At 38.4% G+C, this 26,293-nt stretch overlaps 1 protein-coding gene across 1 annotated transcript in view; it reads right to left on the bottom strand.

The window, feature by feature from the left end:
- SP3 (Sp3 transcription factor) overlaps nucleotides 1–26,293 on the bottom strand; it is a 39,009-nt gene that overhangs the window by 10,434 nt on the left and 2,282 nt on the right. Inside the window, exons 2-3 of the mRNA XM_009894639.1 lie at nucleotides 14,878–16,240; nucleotides 1,639–1,831 (exon numbers count right to left, since the gene is read on the bottom strand). Coding sequence (XP_009892941.1) covers nucleotides 1,639–1,831; nucleotides 14,878–16,240 — 1,556 coding nt within the window. The remainder of the gene's footprint in view (nucleotides 1–1,638; nucleotides 1,832–14,877; nucleotides 16,241–26,293) is intronic.

The following is a 26,293-nucleotide window of genomic DNA, read 5'->3' as shown; positions in this document are numbered from 1 at the left end:
TTGATGTGCCCAGTCCTTTCTTTACAGTGGATTTCAGATTCTCACCTATCTAAACACTGTCCTAGCTCTTATCTCAACTCCTTCCCAAATTCTCATATCTCAGTTTCAGTCAGACTACATCCTTCTCCAGACTTCATCAAAACCATCTCTCAAGAAGATTCTCTCTTGGGCTTCGACTTTAAAATTTGGTGTTATTTCTGTTATTCCTCCACTTTGGAGGAAGAGGATTTTAAAGTACAGATGTCTTTAAATTAAAGCCACTGAAGTTTGGAATAGATAACGAGGAAGATGGAACACATGAAATCTCTGTGTTTCCTAAGAGTACAGCCAGTGCAAATCACATTTTCAGAATTTTCTCCCAGACTGAAGCAAATCTCAACCCAGGGTGTACTTGGGACAGATCTTCATGGCAGAGCCAAGGTTCACCAAGAACTTAGAAACGTCTGTGCCCGGTTTCAGTGAACTACACATAGGAATTGAACAAGAGGAAGTTGATGGACAAAGATGCTATATTACCTTAACTGCAGATATTATCACTAGCTTAATTTATGATGTAAATGTATGAAAGTGTTTCTGTCTTAAACACTTAATATTTACTTAGCATGGCTGCCTAAGATGTTACCTCTCCATGTTTGCAAAGAAGGTATCTTAGAATACACAGCAAAAAAACCACAAGAGACTTGTGAATAGGCATATTCAGGTAGTACTCTTAGAGCCATAGGACACTCACACGTTCTTTAAAGAGACTCGGTAATTTACACTATAGTTCTCATATAAATCTGACTTCCCCTTTAGAAAAGAAACTATTATCAAAATGGACAAATTTTAGTGTATGGTAAAGAAGCTCCTGCACAATTATATCAAGCACAAACATATCTAAATATTTTCACTTGTAAAAGGCAGCCTACTATCCCCACTTCCTCTCTTATATCCATAATCAACATGTCTAAAAGGAAGTGGTTTGGAATAGAATAAAACCTTCACAATAACAAAAAGCTGAAGAATACTTTTATGAGATGTAGAATAATAAAACATGGCTTCCCGTGCAGCCCTAAATTTTTATATGAATTGGAACTTAATACCTCTTTGTTAGCCACATCTCCACTAACTTTGACTGAAAACAGTATTTAGAGTTATTATACAAACCTTAGTTTTCTTAGGAAACCAGTGAATAAGAAAACCAGGATAACTGTATTTTTATAATACTCTAAAGCAATCAAACTGTGGAAAAAAAATGCTCAATCAGTGAGGAAATGCGGGAACACAGGATTTAATCAAGTCCTTGACATAAGATAGGAAGCCAATCACGGATGTGCATATTCCAAAATATTTCATTTTCATATTATTTAGGGCAATGTTCTATCCCCCTCGCTTGTACTAGGTGGCATCTAACTCCAGATTTTTCCAATTAATCTCAACGGAGTAACTCAGAGAGGATGGAATAATCTGCCCATCCATCTGCAAACCCAGAAATAAAGGTGGCAGTCATTTATTGCATAAGCTTTGCTTTTTTTTTTTTTTGGCATAAGCCTCTCATTTTCTCTCACTGCAGACAACTGCCATTAACTAAGGCTCCTTTTTTCCTCACTCATTTGTTTTCATCATTACATGCATTATATGACACTGAACGTTACATACCTTCCACCACCTTCTTTGCAGTTGGGACATGTGCAAGCTACTCGTCGCAGTCTTTTTCCCTCTTGATGTGGTTGGTCCCCTTCCTCATCTACCACCTGTACTCTCAAATGTGTTAGATCATTGGTATTCAGTGTAGAATCACCACTGAGCTGCCACTCTTCTGGATCAGGCTCCTCTTCTTTAATCCTAATATCTGAGGAAAAGAACAAGCACAGATCCATAAGCAGCCCATTAAATAGAGAGAAGGAAACCATAATGATCAAATCTTTTGACTGTTGAGAGCACTATGTCAGTCAAAAGTCAACATCCTTTAGTGCATACTGACATTGCTTCTGTGCCCTTCTAACCTGTAATGTATTTTAAAAGTTTATCTTACTATACATTTCAAAGTTGAAGACAAGCTATAACGAAGTATTAAAGTTTAAGTTTGAACTCTTCTTGGTAGGGAATACTGTCACCAGGAGGATTTTGCTTGCTTGAAACTTGGGGAAAAACTGAGGAACAAGAGGTTTGACGGAGGTTGAAAAAAATGTAAACGCATGTTTCAAATGATCCTCAGTAGCCATTTATGTTTCCACAGGATTTCTCAATTAGTGTGATGTGTAGTAGAAACAGCCTTCCTCAAGGATCTTCAGAAGTTTTCAAAATGCACAGTGATACATAAAGAAATAAGATAAGAAATCAATTAAGTAAAAGGTTTTGCTCTAAGAAAGACCAAGATATCTAAGGAAAACAACAAAAAAATTCACATCCTTGTTCCATTTTCCCCCTCTCACCTTAAACGTATACCTCTTCCACTACACATAGAGAAGGAAACATTTAGGGAAGAACACTATTCAGCATTAGAGAGAGGTAAGCAACACACCACTTTAACATTTTAATGAGGTCGTAGTCAAAATAGGTCTTTGCAGTTTCATGGATGCAAAAAAGCCTCCTGAGATATCCTCACAGGATGGACATTTGCAAGTATGTGTACCCTCTCCCTACAGAGCATTCTTTCAATCTAATCCAAGAACTAAATACAGCATCATAGTATGCTGCAAAACAACAGCTATTTTAACAAATTTACATGTTAATAGGAGCATTTTTCCCCTCAGACACCATTCTGGATTCCCAATGGAATCTGTAAGTCTGGATTTCAAAAAAAGACAGTTTCTTTATATCATTTTAGAAAGCTGAACCCCCTTCCCTTCTTTAGTTCAGCAGAGCAGTTTATGCTGTATTTTTTTTTAGTGAAAATGATTAGCCACTAGCGCAAACTAATAAGTAAACCATCATTTTTTTAATTATTTTTTCTTTGTTGAAGCTTCAAACTAAGTGCTATGTGTCTTTCTGGATATATTTAAGCGATTACTTTCTCTGCAGAACGAACTCAGTTATCATGTAGGGTTTTAGCCTTAACTCAAACCCCACTCAAACCTTAACTGACCACTGTGGCCATTTTAAATTCTTTCTGGGACCCAATGCATCAGCCATCATCTGTATAATGAAGACAAAGCTGAAGAGATTGCATGATAAAAATATAAGAAAAGCTATGTTGGGTCAGATCATAAACAGTGTCCTATCCCAGTAAGGCTCAGGAAAGAATTTAATGCTAAAACATGTAAAAACTAATAGTTACTGGGTCTACCTTCCGAATATCTCCAGAATTCATCTGGTTAGAGACAAAGGATGTAGCTACACACAAAAATTTGCTTGGTGCTAATAAAGTCTCAGTCCAGTCTTTTCCAACATCACAGACTGCCTTCCTTTTAACTGCACACACATAACCATTTGTGGGACTGTGCTGTAAACTACATTACTGATGTAACTAAAGTTAATATAATTCTCTAGGAAACCACCGCATTGGGAAGAGAATTCCAGGTCAGAAACAGGGAAGTCTAGAATATTTATCTGGTTTGGCTGCAAAAGTCAATGCTAGAAATTAAGCTTGCATGGATATGACAGGCTCTGAGCTGTGGGAATCCAGGAACTAGCACGCTCATTTTGCTGACTCTTTACGCATGTGGTAACATCCAGCAGAACTACTGTGGTAAGCTTTTGCACTGTCCAAAGTCACCTGCGTGCTCAGCTTCACTGTTACCATAAGAAGTTCACAATTTCAGACAGCTACATAACAAGTATCTTTCATGTGAATACCGAGAAAACCTCTGCGGTGACTTCTAGTCTTCTGCATTAGCCACCAAATTATCTTTCCTACCAAATTAAGTAATTTTCTGATACTCACCTATGAAATAATTTTATTATATGTGATAATTTGTATATACATGATATATATAAAATTCATTTTACATAAGCAAAGATTAAACCCCTATACAACATGCAGTTTATAGAACTGATCTTCCCAATTGGATACTATTAAGTGTACTAATACATTCACTTACAGCAACTTTCGAAAAAGGTAAAAGCCCGATTTACTCTTACGCATCTGGGAACATAATAGGAATTTAAACAGAGCAAAGTGGCAAGGCTGCCAGCATGGGCCAATTCAAACCTCCAAGCAGCTCTTTAGGACTGGATATGGTTACATACCATACTCAAAATTCTTTTACCAATCAAATGTTCCACAAAATGTACATTGTATAAATTCTGGTTTTACTGAAAATAAGAGTTAAAGTAACCTTAATAAACACTGTATTAAGAAGATAATTTCATTATGATTTCATTATGACACTAGCATATAGTGAGTTTGTAAAGTCAGTAGCTGAATCCACTTAGCACTGCATACATATACTTCAAAAGAGGTATCAACATGTCCTAGCAAAGACAAATGGATCAAAGAGTATGGATCTGTGCTCCATACTCACCCAACGCCACTACTGAAGTCAAACATTCCATATAACATATGATTTCTCCTGTTATATTGACACCCCAAAGTCACACTCTAATAACAGAGGTACACCTCACAATAAGAAACACGTCCAGAATGTCTATTACTGCACGCCAGTATGCAGGACTTCTACCTGCAACTCATGTAATGTTTGTTCCATTTCGCAAACCTTCATCACGAGTTCCTTCCACTTTTTTTCATCAGTATCTCTCTATTCCCAGTCCCTCCCTATTTCCACCATTACTGCAGCAATGCAAAGGCTCGTACTAGTTTTATAACAGTGAAGGCATAAATGAAAAAACTACTTGGACAAAAAAAAAAAAAAAAGAGCGACAGACAAAACACTCCCAAGAGTTGAGGATACTGGAGAAAATAACAATTTGCATAGACATACAATACTTTATACTACCATTAATAAAATGCAAAACTGAAATTAAGTCAAAGTAGTACTGTGTTTGTAGTTTTGTGCTGTGATTTCTGGTTATCTTGGTAAGGCAGACAGTGTGACTATTGTTTTAGGTATTCTTCTGAAGGACCGTCTTCTACTCCAGCCACACAGAAAAGTACAATGTAAACTGGCAATTCAAAGACAGGACTTTTAAATACTTAATTATGTAGATTATACTTCAAATAAAAGAAAATTAAAAGAAATATCAAAAGCTGAAGTGTTTACCTAGCCTCTCCAGGATGCAGTATAGCGGAGAGTGGGTTGTATCAAATCCCATAGTGAATCTGATTGCCTTAACAAGGTCCTTAGAGCCAATGAGGCTGTTGCCCTCCAAGTAGGTTTTACATTACAGCAAGAGATGAGAGAAAATTCCTTCACTATTTTTTGGGGGGAGGAGAGGGTGCCACTGTAATTCAGACAACAGTAAGCAAATTAAGGAGTAAAAGGGGTAAACCATGGAAAAGAGCAAAAGAATAGTCTTCTCCAATGCAATAGAACTGGAGATTATGCAAATTCATATAGATAGCAACAACTCTGCATTTCTCCCTTGGTATTCCTCTGGACATGCTCCATTTTAATTTAGTCTCAACTGACAGAATACTAAGCTTTACACATACTCTGCAAAAAATTGGGCCTAAAAAAATTTGCATAATCCCTAAAGTTACGACAAGCTGATGCAAACACTGGTAACTTTGAGGCAATTTTTGTTTCCTACCAATTAAACACAGGCTAAGTGTGGGTTATACTTTCTTTACTATTATTTTATTTCCATGCTTTCAGATTTCTATATGCCCTTAATTAAGTTCAAGACCCAGTACTAGGTAAGTAAGAAGGGCAAATTCAGACAAAGATACTCTTTCAAACTGCCTACAGATTCAGAAAACCATATATTCTGTTCAACTTCTTGGTATCTAATATAGGTTTTGCTTTCCTGTAAAGGATGGAAATTGGTATCTTGGTGTACAATTTTGTTCCAAAGGTAGTATTTCATAGTCACAGAAAGCCCAGAGCTGGCTACAATATGGAACAAGTTTAAGTGTATTTGGCAAATAAAAACAATAACTAAGATTTGTGTAAAGCACTTCAGAGAAGAATAACTAAACTGACAAGATGAAACTATGCAGATGTAAATACAGCTTATATTCTTGAGTATGTTTCAACTATAGTATGGACAGAATTACTGCTGCCCACTGATATAACCAGGTCACTGACTTACTTCACCATGTATCAGATGAATGCATCAGCTAAGCTTCACATTCTATCTTGGTCTGTTTCAACTAGGACTTTAAGAAAATGCTGTTTTCTTTGTCTATGAGAAAAGTTACTAGTTTACTGAACAGCCTTAGAAACGGGGATAAACTGAGAAGGGCGGAGGATGCAGTGCAAAAACACTTCATTTGAGGACTACACCACCACTTTTACTTTTTTATGTATCTGCCTCTGCAGAATGTACCTGTAACTGTTTCCAAACTGGGGGCTTCTAGTTCAGCTGTTTTTCCTAGATGCTGAAAGCCACCCTGCTTTTTTACTCAGCTAAGCTTTACAAGTTCCTGATCTGAAAAGCAGAAATGCGGTCTTTCAACTGAAAACAGATTTGCAGCAGCACTGCACATACCTTCACACCAGTTTCCTCACAGCATCACAAACTGACTGTCTGCAGTTTCAGTGTCTTGTAATCTGTCGTGCCCATGCATTTATTTTTCCAGATAGATGCTTCCCTTCCCACCCCTCCCAAGAAAACAGATGTGAATTCCCATCTCCCTTCCATCTTCTCTTGTTAATTTGGTTTTCAGTTTTCTCTACAGGGCAACCCACATTCCCTCAGTATCTTAACTCATCTTGTCTTAATCGCTGGATGTGAGGAAGGTTTAATAAAGACGTTCAAACTTCTCAGGCACTATCCGTGTTCATTCCTATCTAAACTAAACTTCCTAAACTCAACTATCTAAATTAATCTCTTCCCACAAGTTGGTCAGCTGCTCAAGTCTTTCAGACAGGAAACTCAAAAAGGTTAATGATTTCTACTCTGATTTGCCCCCCAAAACTTACATGTGAATTTAGGCATTTTTATTACGTAATAAATTACAAGGCAACAGAAGATACACTACAGAATGTCATCTTGAAATACCTGTGAACATCAACTCAGAAGAAGGACTGTCATCTAGTTTCAATAGCTCTGAAGCAGATTTTAAGTTTCTGAGTAAAACAACTGTTCTGTACAAGTCTAAGAGCAGGACCTCACAGTGCTAAATATTTAAGCAGTACCAGAAAAATGATTAAAAATAGAGCTATAGGTTTTCTTTTTCTTGCATGAAATACCACATGCTGTATTTCCAAGTGATCTTATGCATTATTCTAAGCTGATTATTTAAAAATTTGAATCATGAAAGTACTTAAGTCAATGCTACCACAACACATATTATGCATCAAAGAACAGTTACTTACCCTACAGTAACTGCAGTTCTTTAAGATGTGTTATCTACAAGTTCTCAAGATTTTGGATTCTTATGGACAGTAATGCCTGCTGTAGCATGCCCCCCCCCTTTTTTCTTCCCCCCCCTTTTTCCCATAGTTGAAAATATAACAGGGGATAACTCGAAATGGGGAAGAAGAGTTGATCGTGCTCGATGCAGCAGCAGCCAGGAACTGCAGAAATAGGTAATGAAAGCAGGAGGACACAGAGAATTCTGTGACCAGCGGGGTTAAGTATTCCTACATAAAAGAGTATTAGACTGCTGCTAGGGTCAAACAACAGAATTGTCTGCAGTAATTCAGGAACTGTTCAATAAGTATTTCTGTTCTGTATTTAGGTAAAACCAAATAAGGGTCCTATCACTAGATAAGAATGAAAAGCTTCCCACTGACAGTAAGTCAGGAAGATGTAAAAACAGCTACTGAAATAAACACTTAATAAATCAACAGATTAGGATAATTTTCAGTCAGTAATTTTAACAGAAGGCTGAAGAGCTCTCTGCAGTTTTAATGCTGCAAGCCTGGGACCACAGGAATTCTCCAGTGGGTTAGAAAAAAGCCAGCAATGTGATAATACTGAAAAAGGGTAAACAAAGACTCAAAGAAATACAGAAAGAATTAATGCCACTCAAAATGAGGTTATGGGAACAATTAGATACAAAAGTTTGGTTTTTTTTTTAAAATCAGTGATGATGCCATTGTTGATATGATATACTTGAGAGTTCTGCACAGCAATTGACTTATTAGGATACAGTAAAACACTTTGATTAATAAAAATAAAGTACAAAACACACGTGGCATACATGGATTAAAAACTGGCATGAAGTTTAAACGCAGACTGAGAACTATCCTTTCTGTACGATAAATAATGAGGACACGTCACTGACAATGTGTGTTTCCCCCCTCTTTTGTCCTTAAAAATTACTACCTTTTGAAAAAACTTCGTCTTCTACAAGCAGTGAAAGACAACCAACACATCTACAACCCAGCCTTATCTTCAAGCAGGCAATCGCAACCAGGATCCTGGTGAGCATTCCTGGCATTATGAAAAGACTGCCATTGTCCTTGGTAGAAACTTCAGATGCTTTTTATGAGCACGATGCACTGACAAGCTAGCTTCAGAGATCAGAACCTAAGTATGGGATCCTGCCAGCAGGTTCAAAAGGCAAGAAAACTGCACAGAACCTGAAACAATGGACTTAAAGTGCTGAGACTGCAAAAAGACAAAAGATGAGTTTCCAGACATCTTTTTAAGTTGAAGCAGTACTGGAAATAAAATCCCTTGCCTCTTTCACTTCATGGATACTTGCCATACATCCCCACAGGTGTAAGACAGTTCTCCTTTTGCTTCAGGAGTATCTTGTAAAAAGGGTATTTGAAAAATAAAAAAGGAATGAGTACCTGAAACTGAGTAATATATTCTTTTGTGAACATCCTGAGGATATCTGAGCCTAAGATAACTCAGGCTAACCTCCTCAACCTTGAAAATCTAAGTTACATCACCAGACGCTCAGCATACATGACAGAATATTCACTTAAGACTAACATACCTACAACAAAGTTTTACCTCACCACCATGGCCTGCACTCTGAGCTGTTTTGCAACACAGAGCAGAAAACCACATGAAGCATAGACACAGAGGAAGGATGCGACAATTCAATCTTTTCAAGAATTTGAAGAAAAAACGTAAGTCTATTCCATGGCAGTAGATACTGCATTAAAAAAATAATCAGACTAACTGAAGTTATGCAAACTTTCTTACACTTGAAGTGAGTTAATTTACTATATGCTATTACAGCAAGACTGTGAAACACATACAAGCATGCTAGTCTAATTCTTCCATGATTTATTAATTTCCTTTGAAAATTATGAGAAAATAAGGAATGTAATTCAAGCATGTTGAAAGCAAACTATTTTCACATATATACATGTATGGCTCTAATTCCTGCACTAACTTAAATTTGTCAGAGTTCACAATTTTTTATATAAAAAAATAAAACCATGGGGGAATTGTTTTTAACTATTTTGATTTTATAACATAAAAACTAAATGACTCAAATGTAAATGGGATAGCCCAAAACAGATGTTGTCAGATGAAAATATTTACTTAACATCATTGCTTCAGTTTACTTCCTGCATTTTTTAATTCAACTTCTTAATAACACCACTGTCCTGGTTTTGTCTGGGATAGAGTTAATTTTCTTATTAGCAGCTGGTATAGTGCTGTGTTTTGGGTTTAGGATGAGAATAATGTTGATAACATACTAATATTTTACTTGTTGCCAAGCAGTCAAGGACTTTTCAGCTTCTACTACTGGTCTGCCAACAAGAAAGTGGGGAGCACCAAAGAAGCTGGGAGGGGATACAGCCAGGAAAGCTGACCCCAACTGACCAAAGGGATATCCCATACCATATTATGTCATGCTGAGCATATAAAGCTGGGGTAAGAAGCAAGAAGGGGGGATGTTAGGAGTTACAGCATTTTGTCTTCCCAAGTAACCGTTACACGTGATGGAGCTCGGCTTTCCTGGAGATGGCTGAACACCTGCCTGCTGATGGGAAGCAGTGAATTAATTCCTTGTTTTGCTTAGCTTGCATGCGTGGCTTTTGCTTTACTTATTAAACCGTCTTTATCTCAACTCGTGAGTTTTCTCACTTTTACCCTATCCTGCTGTGGGGGGAGTGAACGAGCGGCTGTGTGGTGCTCAGTTGCTGGCTGGGGCTAAAACACAACACACCATGCCTTTCTCTCAATAGCTTGGTATAAATAATGCCTTAGAAGGAAAAAACTGCAAAACTGAAAGTAAAATTAATAAGGTTAAAAACTGGAACTTAAAAAGAAAGAGAAAATGCTAAGTTGTATAATACTTAAAACCAGCCAAAACTTTTTATAAAGTTCTAGATGCCAGAAGAAAGCTATGCTTTAAGTAGTATTCTGCACTACTTCCCACAAAGCCTTAAAACATTGAAACAACCATCCCTGCAAGTAAAACCGTAAATGTTCCATTTTTAATTTTTTTTGTTTGGGGGGTTGGACTGTTTTGCCTAACAGACGTTAGACCAAAGCCTCACAAGGTACCAGCAGATGAAAGGTAAGTTGTCAATTGGGCAACTATTTACCTTGAAAATTGTCTGCCAATTTATTTGGTCAAATTAAAATAGCTAAATCACTTCAGCATGACAAAGACTTCAGGTTCTGGCAGGAATGGAATGAGGTCCCCACCACAAACAGCCAACCACTCCCACTCTCTATCAGCTGGTATAAGTTGATCGACAGGCAAGACTAAGCTTCAATGGCAGCAGGCAGATGAGTCCGTAAGTAGCTGTGTATACTCCTGCAGAGGAGAAGCTGGGAAGAAAGATGTAGAGATGAACACCTCAGTTTCATAGTGGCACTTTGAGTCAACTCATAGGAATCCCTCTGACTTTATTCCAACTACAGACCAACCTGGAAAACCGTAGTTTCTTTATTTTTAAATAAATTAATCTTCTGGCTGACTGTGTCTGGGTTGATAAGCAGCAAAGTCCCTTCTCAAGCCAATGCTACTTTCTTTCAGGTCAGTTGCTAGTTTCTTCATATGCTACTGGAATAATCAAAAGAAGTATCAAAAAAAAAAAATGCATCCAGCATCTTAGAAAAAGTTAAGCAACTTAGATAAGACCTTGTAAATTTGCCTTTTTTCAGGAAATAACCAATCCAAAACCATGATTCAGTGCATTAATTAATTAGCTGAGACACTATTACAATTAGATTTTGATTAACACTCTTACGTTTCCTTTGTCTGCATGATGGAATTAGGGGGAAAAAAAGTCAAGTAACTTTAAAATTCTTTCAAATTGACAAAACCTACAGGATCAGAAACATGAAAATCAAGTTGGTACATTTCAGTATCCTATATTTTTCCAACAGGAATGTTACTTTATATGAAATGTTTGAAGAAGAAATCTGTAAACATGCTAGTAAAAACAAATACCTTTCCTGAACAGGTAATCTACTAAAGAGTAACAGTGCATGTAATAGCTCTTTTTGTTACACACAACATGTGTAACACTTTTATTACAAACTGCCAGCAAAAGGAGTAGACTAGTACAGAACTTTCTCATGTTTAATCTCCTCTCAAGACCAGAAGTCCAAAGCCAGAGCACAGGTGAGAAAGATCTCTCTTTGCCAGTGTTTAACACTTAGATATTATTTCATACAGCTTTTTGTTTTGAAAAGCAATGCTGAAGAAAGTTTCAGCTGTGACTAACCAATACTCTTCTCTTCTTCACTGCAAGACAACACTACACACAATGAGGAGGAATATGAGCTCTAATAAACATTCTAACATAAAGCAAGCTCAGCCAAAACTTTTCAGAACAAATTCAGTGCAACGGAAGTCTCTGTGTATGTACACCTGGTAAAGCAGACATTTTGGTAGAAGCATAATTGCTGGACATTTTTCAAAGAAAACTGTACACTACTGGACAAAACTACTAGCTTTGTATTCAAGTTGTGATTACTTTCCATTATGTAAACAAAATGTAGGATCTAGGTAAAGACATCTTTTCCTCTCACACACTCATAACAGCAGTAAAGATGTCCTCTGCTGCTTACCTGGGCAGCGAGGCTTGGCAGAACATCTCTCACACAATGGGCTGTAGCTACCAAAATCCAAAAACTAACCCATGGTTTTCACAGCTACACCACTAACAGAGCAATCTATGTTACCTGGACTTCAGATAACTACCAACCATCTCTGACCCAAGACTAGGAATATGTTCTCTTTATTTTTGCCTCAGGTAGACAAGTTTTGCTAAATGAAAACAGAAAATACAGCCCAATTGTATTTGTTATGGAAGGAAGTGCATTATCTGGGCTGGGGGAAAAAATACAGGGAAACCCTTCTTATCTTGCTTCAAAGCTTGTTGGTAGTTTGCAGAAAAGAGGAATCAAGTAGCCCCTCACCCTTTAGCTTTAACTTCTCTCATTCTGCCATCCCTTCCACATACCTTCCTCTTTCAGTTTAAAACCAAACTGGTTTTCCTCATTTGCAGATCAGAAGAACAATGTATTTTTGACTGCAAAAACATTTTTTATAATTTCACTATCTGCTTTTAATTGCATATTTGTTCTTCAACCTACGAAAGGGTTCCATACCATGTTGTAAGGGGTTATAAATAAGAAGGGGAGGAACATCACTGAAAAAGATCTCAGACAACTTAGATACAGACAAAATACCAGACACATACGGAAAAGACACTGAAGGTCAATCAAGATAATTCAGCCTGATTCTGTTCATCAGAAAGAGTTTCACATTAATCGTTACTTTGGAAAAGTGAGTTTCTTGTAACCTAAAGGAGGGACCAATTAAATTCTCCCCAAATTTAGGGGATGGCAGTTTTAATACCTTCCAGTCCATTTACTATTCCTAGACAAGTAGGAAAAATGTCACTATAAATCTCCACCCCATCTTTAATATAACCAGGTGTTTATAGCTATTCACTTCAGGCAATAGTTTCTGCTATTCATCTACTGCTTCTGCCTATTTAATCACATTTCGTATAACCCATTTACTCTCTTCCCTTCCCATGTGAAATTCCTCACAGGAAAACACATTTAAGGAATGCTTGATGGAACTCTCTTGCATTTTATTATGAACCCCCATTAAAACACTCTCAAGGACCATCAATAGACAAACTAATACACATAACAGGCTCTACTTCCTTTTCATGTGTCTTTTCTTTCGTTTCTTCTCTCCTTTTCCTTTCTATCTTTCTTCTCAAGTTTCTGCTATGCTGCCCCACAAGCAATAACATTAGCTACGTGATCCTATACCAAATTTAAATCTCAGAAATAAAGAAGTTCTCATCCTTCTTGTACTTCATATTAGCCACAGGGCCCTCTTCCCAACAGATAGATTCTGACATCTGAGTTTAGCTGTATTATCATCCACAATACACACTTTTTGTTACTGATGTCTATACCCACTGTCCTCATAGGTAACAGGGTGTGATAGAGACAAAACAAGACTTTCTGTGGTCAGTGGAAATAGAAAATTTAAGAATCAAAATCACCCAGCAGAGCAAATGCTGTGAGCAGCACACTCAGCTATTTGGTGCTGCTACAGCCTTATCTAGGTCTGGGTAAATTCGCCTTGGTAAGCCCATAACATAGAAGTCATTTCCAAAACAAAACGAACTAGAAAACCATTCCAGCTTATTATTTTAAATTAAAATTTGAGATTCCAAAGGGAAAGCAACCTTCCTGACGTAGAATATACCAATATCAGTAACTATGTAAGTATTATAATCAGAAAGCTCTTGAAACAAGCCAAATTCAGCAGCTCCTCTAGGCACTTTTCGCTTAACATTGCATTCTTTTCACATGCTTACATAGGCATACAATACAAAAAACATTTATGTTTTACTTAAACATTTATGCTTCAGTATCTTAATGAACCAGAGCCCTGAATAACATGATTATAGCAAAACAGCAATTCCCAAGCTACTTTGTGCAACAGTTCCCTCCCAAATTACCTCTGCTGCTCACTCTGCCCCTCACAACTAGCCTGGGTACAACTCCACAATGATGAGATCAAACAGCTTCTGGTGCAGCAAAATGTCTCGAACCTCTGTCATCTCTTATTCTTTCTTTTAGGTAGCTATGCCTTGAAATTTGGAAGGCACTGTATCAGATTTACCAAAAATAAACATCCCTTCCAACTCTAACCATTCTATGATATGATATACGTTTATTTTTTCTCACATTAAGAAATACCTAGAAGAAATACCTTTCTTCTCTGCTCACAGAGATAAAACACACTGCGAAATTTATCCTTAATGTACATTCTGAAACATCATGCAAATAAGTAATACTGGAAATTCACATATGTTCTTAAGCACAGCCTCCATTTTTATATTTACATGCTTGTTTCACTTCTGCTTAGGCGAGTTCTGTACATTGTAGCTACACTGATATTAAATCAGTAGGAAACAAATTTAACAAAACAGCAGATCAATAAGAGCACCTCAGGGGGTTTCAAAATTTTCGGGGGAAAAAATATTGTATCAACAGAAATATTTGGATTTTCCATTAAAAATTCATCTATTCAGGACTGGGAGAATGGGGTATGCTAATGACACTGCTGTCTTCGAAGAGTAGTAGTTGACAGTCAGATTTCCCCCTCCACAATTTAGTATGCAGATCTTCCTCATGGTTAAGACTCATAAGCACCGATAAACATTGTATTAGAAGCGCTGTTAATTAGTATGACCAGTTGAGAATTACAGAAGTCTATACTAAAAGAAGTGAGGTGGGATTATGTTCTACCACTACAGCAGTTTCTAATGGAACAGTAGTTTCAAATAAAATCTATCATCACCATGTTTAACCCACTGTATTTTGCAGGCTTCTGCAGCAAGACAGTAATGTTACGATTATCACCATTCAAACCAATCACATGCAATAATAAAAAACATTTTTTTGCAAAAAGAGTAAAATAAATACCTGCAGGACTGCCAGCATTTTCTCCTTGATGCAGCTGAATACCAGCAGAATCTATAGAGTTTACTGTAACTGTCTGTAGATTTGGCAATTGAGCAGTGCTAAGACTAACTGGAGTTGACGTCAATGCCCCACCTGCTGCAACTTGACCAAGAGTGAGAGTCTGCACAGGGGTTAGAGTTATTTGTTGACCAGGTGCATTCTGAATTTGCAAGTTCTGCAAGTTCTGAACTCCTTGCACTTGAAATGTCTGCCAGGTTATCTGCCCAGAAGGGGTCACTGTTTGTGCCTGAATTAAAAAAGTTCCAGGATTCAGCTGCAGTTGAAGATTTTGAAGAGCCTGTTGAGATATACTTTGACTTGCTTGCACACCGTGGATTGTCTGTTGCGCAATACCTTGTACAATCTGGGCTTGACTGGTTGGCTGCTGAGACTCTTGAAGCTGTATGTGTTGTACAATTGGCTGTGCTGTGGAGACCTGAATATTCTGAGCCTGCGTGTCATCAGAGACTGATGTCTGGATGTAATTTCCCTGAAGATCAGAACTGTGAACTTGGCCACTAGTTGTGGTCAAGTTGTTTGCATTTTGTTCCAATATACTTGAACTGTCTATGGTAACGGGCAATTGTGATGAAGATGATGTTGGCACAAATAAGTCATTATCAGTGGCGGTTTCTGTAATTTCGGGAGAAACTTGCTCACCAGTCCTTTCAGAAGTATCTGAACTATCCATGGCCTGTCCCGTATTTATCAAGTGCCCATCTGCATTAATGCCTGCTGTCATGGTTTGAGAACCACTGCCGAGTCCCAGAGAATCTAGATCAACACTATTGATGGGTACAAAAGTAATATTTCCTGGCAGTCCAAGAGGGACGTTAGCAACTACTTGTGCTTGGCCAGGAAAAGACGAACCACCAATCGCAACTCCCTGAACCTGGACTTGACCAGACTGTGACAAGATATTCTGAATATTAGCTGAAGGTGTTCCAGAGGCAATGATGGTTTGATTAGAGCCAGGAATGATCTGAATTTGACCAGTTTCTTGATTTATACTGCTATTATCAGAAGAGGCTGCAAAGCCAAGTTGAACCTGCTGACCATCCGCTGTCTGGATCTGGGGTATTACTTGGTATTGTACGTTAGACACTGTACCATTCGACGAATCTGATCCTGGTGCAACAGAAAAGATTTGTTGATTTTGCAAACTCTGAATAGGAAGGACATACTGCCCACTTGAAGTTACTGTGGCAGCACCTGGAATCTGTACTATATTACCAGCTTCATCCTTTATAGTGGCAGGAGCTGCAGACAAGACCTCCCATCTATTTGGAGTTCCTGTTAATTGCACAGAAGCCAAATCCCCTGTCTGAATAAAAAGAAAGACAAAAAAGGCAAAATTAAAACAAGAGACATACAGACTATATGCTAGAACAGTCATGCAATTCAACACTAGAGATTGATACACTACTGGAAAACATGCAGTGCAGCCCATATGAACAACAGCAACTGGATTAGAACTACGAAATACAGATTTTGTAAGTGAGCTAATGCCTAAGTCAGGGTAACCAACCTGTGGTTCGTGAGCTGCATGTGGCTCGCGAGCAGGTCAAATGCAGCTCCTGTGCCACGGCTACGTCAGGTGACCAGCAGCAGGGTTATTCTGGTGTGGGGGCTGCTGGGTAATCCAAATCCCTGGCTGTGGGAAGAAGGGAGCTGGCAGGGGCTGCTGGAGCTGTCATCACCAGGTTACCCTGGGACTCAGCTACACTCTTTACCTAGCCCGGCACCTATTGCACAGAAGTGGAGGAAGCACCGTGAAGCTGGTGTCGCCTGTACGTCCTGGAGCTCCGCTGCCTTTTGACTGCGTGTTATACCTGGTATAGATGTGCGTGTTGTGACTTTCGGCAGTGTAGAGAGTGTCAAGAGGTGACTTAGTCACATGGTTTGAAAGATTGGACAGCCTCAGTTTAAGTTACACATAATACAAAGTCCTAGTATTTATAAGCTTTTATGAGTTACTGTTTCACTAGGGAACAGGGCCTCTAAACGAAGGTCTTTTACACTGAAATCACAGTTGGATTAGTCATATATATCCGCTGGGAGGGGGGGTGGGGGATCTTCTATTGTTCCAACTTAATGAAGATAAAGTTCAATGTTTCAGAACAGACCCCCGAATAGTTGAAGATAAAAGAATCTAAGGGCTGATGTAGTATGCTTTTGTTTCTTATTCAGTAAAGAAAAGGTAAATTGCACTTACCTTTCCTTACCAAAGCAAGCTTTTTCAGAATAGAGTATTAACAATTAGATTTAACATCCTGCAATGCTTAGCACAGATTTGTGTAGTCAACCAACTTGGACTGTAAATAAACTGCATCTTTTTTAGATTGATGGTAAGTTTCTCCTTATCTGTTTTATGGCACTACACTAAACCAATGGAATAACTTAGTATTTCTCAACAAGTAAGTAACTGTCTTACAACTCATTCAGCTCTGGGAAACAAATTTTGTCTCTTTGGCAGAGTCCACAGGACACAGAAAGAAAAGCTCTAGTTTGTCCTTCTGCACTGATCCTGTGATCAGTCCTAGTAGGGAAGTTATCGGAGCATATCGCAGCTTCCTTCTAATGCTGCACTCTGACTTTCTTTAGAATAAAACCTGGGTGTGCAAAATATAGCACACAGCTTATTCTTCTCTAACATGGCATTGCGACTTAGCCAGCCTGAATGAATCCTGCGGCATGCATCCGAGTGAATTTAGTCCACAGTGTAGGCTGGGACTTTGCTAGTTTCACTTTCTTATCCTATTCTGAGCTGTGACACCAAAATGTTTACACGTAGAAGAAAAATACTCTATTTAAGTCTCAGTACTTATTAAAAAAATAGTTTTACTGTGCTTGGCAAGCTTCATTTCCAATAAGGAAACACACATCTTGGCTCTAAATTCCTCTCAGGAGCTGTACAAATAATAATTGTGAATAAAAAAAAAAAGAATGCTAGACTTCTTTTGCCCTCAAACATATATATAATCTTTCAGGTAGTTCATTAGTAAATAGATATAGCATCACCAGAACAAAACTAATTTTATGGCACTAGTGCTTCAAGGATCAGAAAGAGAAAAAGAAGTAATGGTAATTCCATTTTATTATTCTCTTTTCCTCTTATACTGATTAGCCTTTCATTCAAAGAACATATTTAAATCCTTTAGTCTTTCAAGCTTATAATTTATGAATTAGAAAAAATTATGCAGTATTCCATACAACACCATCTTATCCAGAAAAAGGCAAAAAATTACATTTTCCTCTGCTACCACATTAGCTTTATACTCTTGTGTTTAATATTGCTTACACATAGGCACGGGTTGCTGAAATGCTGCTAAGAAAGTTCAAAACTACCCAATTCACTACTATATAAATACTTATTAATCGAAGGTTTTATAAAGTATCAAAAGACCCACAAAAGTCAGAAAATACCAAAAGCAAAACTATGACGGTTGTACGTTTAATGTGTGTCATTATGAACTAAATGTGTAATATAATGTGCTGATAGTATCTACTAGAACAAGAGAGAAAGAAAAAGGAATGGGAACCATTACAAGTCTGATATAAATTCTCACTGATTTAAGACTATGTACAAGCAAATGGTGAACATTTAGGCTGTAACTGGACTGACCTAATACACAACGGTATGTCTTTGTATCCTCCACAGAAGTATTTCAAAGGCAACCTGTCTCCTTCATGATAGGGAAATGGCCCACATTATTATTCTCCTCCCCAAACATATGTTGATTTCCATATCGCCATTCAACAGCCTTTGACCTTTTCATGTTGGACACACATCTCTGCTCATCTTTTCATGATCTAACGAAATCTTCCCTCAAATCCTGCTCTGTAAGGATTTTAGCTCAATACAGCCACTCTTTTAGCAGATGAACTTGTCAGTCCATGGAGAAGTTCAGGGTAGCCACGTACATATGAAACTATTACTACACACAGTACATGAAATGCCTGTTATTCACATGTTGCTTTTACAGCTGGCTGTATCAGACACCACCAGATGAATCATGAGGAGGGAGGGGCAAAAAGAGGGTGAGGCTTTCAAGAAGCTATCTGGCAGCTATCAAAACTACTAGTATTAACACATGAAAAAACCCTGTATGGTAAAGTGTATTCGAGGATGATCTCTAACCTCAGCTGGTGATCAACCTGTCATAACAAGTTTGACTGTTATACCCTTTCTCAAACTCTGTTGAGCTAGTAGAACTTGGACTCCTTTCCCGACTGAAAGGGGTCGTAGCCAGCCTCAAGCAAATAAGCATCATTGTAGTAACTCAAAGTTTACCACTGATGCATGAGCAACATCTACAGCCCACTCCCTTACTGATCTTTACAGCGCAGTCCTACCAGACCAAAGTTTGTTTGCTGCCCTCTCAGCCATCTGTGAAAAATACTTAGGGGGTAGAGATAAAGCAACAGTTCTTTTCCTTATCAACTGATACTCAGAAGGCAGTTATTTGGAAGCTGCTCCTTTAAGAGAAGGCTGGACGGTTGCAATCCAAAGGCTCTGTGTCAAGAGGAAGGGACAAAGATCTGAGGAAAGTTCAGCATTAGCACTACTCCGCCAAGAAGGAGAGAACAGGAAGCCACGGGGAGTTCACTGGAAGCAGTATCAGGAAACAAGAGAAAGAGACAGGAACAGAGCAAAGAGAGTAGCTGGCACAAGGTGCTGGAAGGATTAAAATCAAATGATACATCCACCTGAAGACTGGTCAAGTACCACCAAAGTGTAGAATCAAGAAGAGCTGCTCAGCTTGTCTTTTGATTCTTTAACAAGCCTTGTACAATTTCCAGTGGGTAAGATAAAAGAGATCTCTCTCAGCTGAAATTCTCATCCCTGAAGAATGAAGGGTCATGATAAATAAAAACCTAATAATTGTCTTGTTCAATTTGTTTAAAGAAAATTAGAACAGCATGAAGTCAAACGTGGAAGGAAACAAGATAAACACATACAGAAGATAAAATACTTTTTAAAAGTGCTCTAAAGCATGTTTGGGGGTGGGATTTGGGTCGAAAAAAATAAAACACCCTTCACAAAGTAAAACTGTAAAGGGCAGAAACATCCCAGTAAGAACTGGTATACGTTGTAGGCACCTGCATTTCAACATGTCAAATGTGATCAACTGGACACATGCCATTAGGCTTCAGTATTTTATTGCTAAAGAACTACCAAATGCTTATTTGTGCCAGTCTATTGTGGACTGCTTTTTGCTGCACTTTTCAGAAAATCACTTTTGCCCCATTTAGTCCTGGAGCAAAAGCATCAGCAAAACGAGCAGAGGTAGACAGATAATGAGTCACGAGCTCCTAAACATTTAAAAATCACATACCTAATGAACAAGATTGGCCACTGCCTCATCCAAATTGTTGTTTTATGAAAGAGTTCGGGCTCTAATGCAGGAGTTTAATACCATGTGTTTACCAAGCTACAGTAAACTATCTGTGCATTCTTAGGTCATTACAAATGTAAGATAAAATGCACTTGCTTCAACTCTTTCATTAAAGTATGAGCTAATACATTCTATCTTGTATTTGACATAGGTTAAAAACATGTTCAACATCAGTCACTGTGGTTCAGCTGACACAAAGCTGCTTGTTAAGGCAAATTAATTCTGTAGCATGTTTCAGACTTCTCCCAATGAAATCACTCAATTCTGAGAAATACATCTGCCCATATCAAAAGTTTAGAGAATCAAAGAATGTTTCAGGGAAAAAGTATTCTCTGGGGCTGCTTAAACTGTTATTTTAAAAGACAATTCCAATCTGGTGAAACATATTTAATTGTGTCTCATTTAAGGAACACCTACATATTTTTGCTTGCGATGGACAACTGGACCCACACCTTTAATAGCTTATTTTTAATCAACAGAAGTTCTGGACCGGTCTAAATTAAGACAATACAATGTCCGTGGCATTAGTAGAAAAAAAGAAAGCTGCAATATTACAGAATGAGACATGGCAACAAGGAGGCATTTTTAACCACATTGTATGTAACTTCATTTGTTTACTAATTCTTAATCTATAGATCTGTATTAATCTCTGTGTGCATGCCAAATGAGAATTTTGCATAGAAGTTTGTGTAAAATGGTTCATTTTTCTTGTGCTTTCAACTCAGGTGCTGAAGGCTCTACCAAATAATCAAGAAGTGCAAGAAAGAGGACCTGGGGCCTGAACGTGATCTTTGGGAAGGCAGTGGAGCAAATGACCTTGAAAATAACCTTGAAAAAAAAAAAAAAAAAAAAAAAAACACAAAAAACCTTCAAATAACCGTGCAGAAGAAAAAAAAAAAAGGGGCTCAGAAGTAGTCAGCCTAGACTTAGGAAGAGTAAATGATGTTTAATTAACTAACCTGGCAACGTTCTATGATGAGACAACTGGCTTGGTAGATGGGGTTAGGCAGGGGATATTATTTGTCACTAATTTAGTCAGGCTTTTGACTCTGTCTCACATTACATAACAAAAAACTTCTCTCTCTTTTTTTTTTTTAAACGTATGGGTGATCAAACACTGGAACAGGCTCCCCAGAGAGGTTGTGGAGTCTCCATCCTTGGAGATACTCAAAACCCACTGGACACAGTCCTAAACAATCTGCTTTCACTGACCGTGCTTTGAGCATGGGGTTTGGACCAGACAACCTCCAGAGATCCTTACCAGCCTCAACCATTCTATGAAATCTTACACTTTTTACTAATGTTTAAATATCAGAGAGAGAACTTGTTGGTTTATGCTGTCTTTAAATAAGGAAATGTTTTAAAACATATATTTTCTTACTTTCTCTCAAACTGTAAAGAGAAATAAAACAATTTTTTTAAGAACATCCTGAAAGCACCTGTAAAAGTACTTCTACACTACTTCTGACCCAGCACTAGGAACACATAATTGGAACACAAAAATCAAGGAACATTTTAAAAGGTGAGCTTCCGGACAGCAGCAGGGGAAACATACTGTTAGGCACTACATTCTACCTGACACTTCTCTGTTTTGCAAAAGTATAAAATAGAGAGAGGCAAGACAATCCCAAACTGACTTTTCTATGGTGGCTGAACACATTCTGGTACCTCTGTTCACATCGAGAAACTTACCATCAGGAAGCTATATTATCACACATAAAGAAGAAAATGGATGTCAAAATAACTGTCAGCTTCATCAAAATCATCATGTAGGCCAGAGAACTCAGAAGTATGGATAACTCTGACACAGGGTATTCAACTATGGTTTTGCCTAGTGGAAAACATGAAATTTAAAATGCCTCCATATTTCTATTTCCACCTAAACTGAGGTTAAGCTAGTTGCATCTCAAATGCTTAAAAGTAATGTTCTGAGGCATAAACAAACTGGAATTACAGATTTTCATTAAGTTCTATGAAGCATTGATACTCAATTCTAAAGCTCAAGATACGCCAAAATAGTCTTATAACACTCCAACCTTTATTTGTAAAAGATACAAACAAATGCTTTGTCTACAGCAGAGAAACGATACTCATCTGCCCGACATTGCTAATTATTAACCTCTCCAAATGTCTTCCGCATATTGTTGGTAAGCAACACCACAAATAAATCATTCCCCCTTGCGCCTTTTTTAAGACTAAAGAACCAGTGCAGCCTGCAGCACAGTAGATGCAACTCCATAGCACAACTGGGGCAGTCATCTCTGACAGCTCCCATTCTTTGGCAGGGCAAACAGCTTTCTCAGCCAGCCTGCCACTTTTCTCAGTTCACCCACCTTCCAGTCCTCCCACCCCATACACACATCAGTCTTGCACTGTACCCTCACCTATCCCAGCCATGCCCACCAGAACCATAAGAATGGCCCTTGGGAGCATGATAGTTTAAGAGAGTGTCTTTAGCTTTGTGTTGCAATGAAGTAAGGGAACATAAACAACTGGTTATCATCTCAACCCTGTAGCTTCTTAAACAATCATCTGATCACACAACAACCATACAACTGACCATCAAGACTTTGTGGGACCTAAATTTTAGAAACTATCTCCTCTTTTGTCTTCTCCCCTATGCACAGCTCTACCACCTTCTGCTTTGTTTCTCCTTTTCACTACCGCTAAAATCTTTGCAGATGTTTAAACTGGAATGAAACTAGAGTATTTATAACTAAATGAAAAAGAAACCTAAATATGAAAGTTTACAGTAGGATTATTAGTCAATGTTAAACAGTGAAAAAGCAAGACCCAAACTAAAACTTCTCAGACTTTAAATTCCCAAGAGAGGGAAAGATATCCAGAGGTCGTAACATATGAGCTGTCATTCTAGGTCAGGCAGCAGTGCATACCATCCCAGCAAGGCTTTCATACATACCAGCAGGCAGCAATATTCAAGGGGAAATTTCCATGGCAAACATTTGAACCAACCATGGATGCAGCAGTATGCCAACCAAGGAAAAGATTCTCAGTTAAGAAAGCCACAAACTCAAGGCCATCTACATTAAAACCAAGCACCAGCAGGCAAAACATGAAGCACTGGTGTCAGATGATCGAAGGCAGAATAAATCACAGTGTCAAAGCCTAAGCTGAAAGACTGCAATTTCCATCAATACACAAAAAAAGAGATCAGCAGTAATGCCTGCTAGTATTCTGTCATCCAAAAGTAAATATAGCTCTAACCAGAACCCTGGGCCGAGCTGAAAACCTTGTGGACTAGAGACAGCCTGCCCCATTCATTGACAGGATAGGAGAAGACGGCTGAGTTTAGTTCTGTCAACTGTCTTTTTCACCTGCTTTCCATACCAAGCAATTGCCACATTCATTAGCCTTTTTATTTCCACACTCATCCTTTCAGTGGCACAAAAGTGGTGTCCACTCAAACAGCAGGCATGGATTCAGATACCAACATTGAACCATAGAATAATTTCAGTTGGAAAGGACCTCTGAAGGTCATCTGGTCCAACCCCTGGGCTCAAAGCAGGGCCAACCAGATCATAGTAAACACAATCATATTTGCTCCAGCTTTTCCCCAAATCTCCAACACACAATATTCCCTGCATTCCTTTGGGAGTTTTGTTGTTGCTGTTGCTTTTAAATCATGCTCCTGGTCTCTTGGGGAACAGCTGCAGCATACTATTTCAGCCAGGAAAGCAGCATGCAGTAACTGGCTAGCCTAGCATACTGGCTCCAGCCCTGTCAGTTCCTACCAAGCAAACGTCAGTAAAGCACTAACAAAATAACCCCCAAAACACAGCACTGCTATCCTTATACATGCAAGCTCTTCAAATGCTTCTAAAAGGAAACGCCTAATTTAATTTCTACTATCCATTTATATGGCTTGGTAGTTCTACCAGACATTCAGCAGTTAGAACTCCAGTCTGAATACAGAAGATACTGGGAAAGGACTGCCTCCCCATCGCTGCATTAGGCACCATCACTCATAAACAGATATCAAACTGATGCATCTATACTCCTGGGAAACAGATGAACATCACAAACCCCAGGAAGACAGTATGTCTGTGTCCATGCATATAGATTTCATTTTCCATCCACCTACAATTTAAGCCTTTTTAGCTCCTCCCTCCTTCTTCCACCCCCCAATAAGATACACTCAGGGGACCAGGAAAAAAAAAATATTTATTGCACTAAATCCCTTTCAGCATTCTGTTTTTCACAAAGAATATATTCCTGGGACTTTAGTCCCTCCCCTCACTTTACTAAGGTCATCTTAATTAACTCCAGTGTCTAGTTCAGCCACTGTAGGTATCTCTTCCAATTTATATTTAGTTTCCACCCAAAATATTCTGAATCATTCAAGAGCTATGTTGTAGGAGTGTAAAAATTACCAGAATGCTATAACCCAACTCACAGCAGATATGTAGGAGGGGCCTATCTACATGTATGAAAAGTAGTGAGTGAGTTTATATTCATATTTAGTTTTAACTAAGTTTTTGGCTTCTCTTGAATTGCTTCCACCTTGCCCTGAAAAGCCCCTTATACGTAAGCATAACAACAGATGAACTTAACAGGAATAAAGAAGTACTATTTCAAAACTGCTTTGCCCATTTTGAACTATCAGGAACCATTTGTCCTGTACCAGCACTCTAGCACCCCGTCAGACCTAGCACTGCTCAAGCTAAGTGATCCACCCATCCTGAAGATGCACAATTCCAGCTTTAAAATAAGAACAACCTTAAGGTGGATTATAGGAAAGCAAGCAACCATTTAAGCATCATTCACTTTTCAATGTGTATGTTTTATGCAAGAGACAGATCCAATGTTCCACTTTTCAGCACTGTGTGTATCTGGTATTATGAAACAAATTTTAGAAGTATCAGGCACTTAACAATGTCTAGAAAGATTTGCAAAAGTGTAATGCTTCAGAAAATAAACATGTTCAGCAGAAAGGACACTTGAAAGGGGGTCAGAATCTTAATATATTTTCAAGCTCTGTCATTAGTCTACAACCTGCTGCACGACCTCAGACAACTATTTTGCTGCAGCTTCCCTTTAGGTAAAGTAAGCTGAAAAGTACAGATGAAAAGTATTTTAAAGTGTAGCACTCGACCATTTAGTAAACTTAACATTATCATTAACATTTTTACATTTGTTTAAAGCTTTCCAAAGCCATTTCATCCACCACTACAACGCTTTGAAGTTTTTCCTATTTGCAGAATCCTAAAAACATACAAAGCTGTTGTACAGCAAGTTTAAAAACCAAGGCTTGCTTTAAAAGCAAAAAAAAAAAAGGAGTTTTTTTCGCTTGTTTTAAAACCCTTTTTGTAAAAAAAAAAAAAAAAAACCCAGAGATAATATATGCAATTTCCCAAGGACTAAGGCCAAAAAGTACTTCATCATGCCATTTTAAAAGGTATTTTGGAACTCCCTTTTAATATACCGATATTTTTAGGCATCAGATATTTAGAAATGCCCCATCTTTTAACTTTATGAGCATAAGTCAAGAAGAGAGTTTAGCTAGACCAATTAAGGAACATACGAGTTTCCATTAAGCTTTTGTAACAGAAACGGTTAAACTAGCTTCAACAAGAATACATTTCTAGCCGGCAAGATCCATCTCATCACACAAGGTCCCAAGGTCATCAAGGCTCCTTTCAGAGCCGACCGCGCATGAGAGAGATAAGGACAGAAAATCAGCCTACAAAACGCGGGAGCGCATGATAACTGCACCCAGAAAAAACAGCGTCGCTACAGGAAGCGGCGTTCCACCACCGCGTTCGCTTCTAAACAGCCATTTTACTTGTATCTACATCCTTCCCTACAGCCAGCCTTCATTTTGTGCTCCTGCCCGGGTGCGCGGTTCCGGGCCGAGAGCTACGGAGAGGATACCGGGGGTGCGCTCAGGTGGAGGTGAGATGCCTCCCAGCCTCGCCGGGTGCCGAGCGAGCCGCTCCGATGCCAGGGCCGGGGGAGGA

Source organism: Charadrius vociferus, unplaced genomic scaffold, assembly GCF_000708025.1.
Source record: "Charadrius vociferus isolate BGI_N301 unplaced genomic scaffold, ASM70802v2 scaffold161, whole genome shotgun sequence".
In the NCBI taxonomy this organism is placed as follows: Eukaryota; Metazoa; Chordata; class Aves; order Charadriiformes; family Charadriidae; genus Charadrius; species Charadrius vociferus.
The sequence above is the reverse complement of the archived record's forward strand: the minus strand, read 5'-3'. Positions and strand labels throughout refer to the sequence as shown.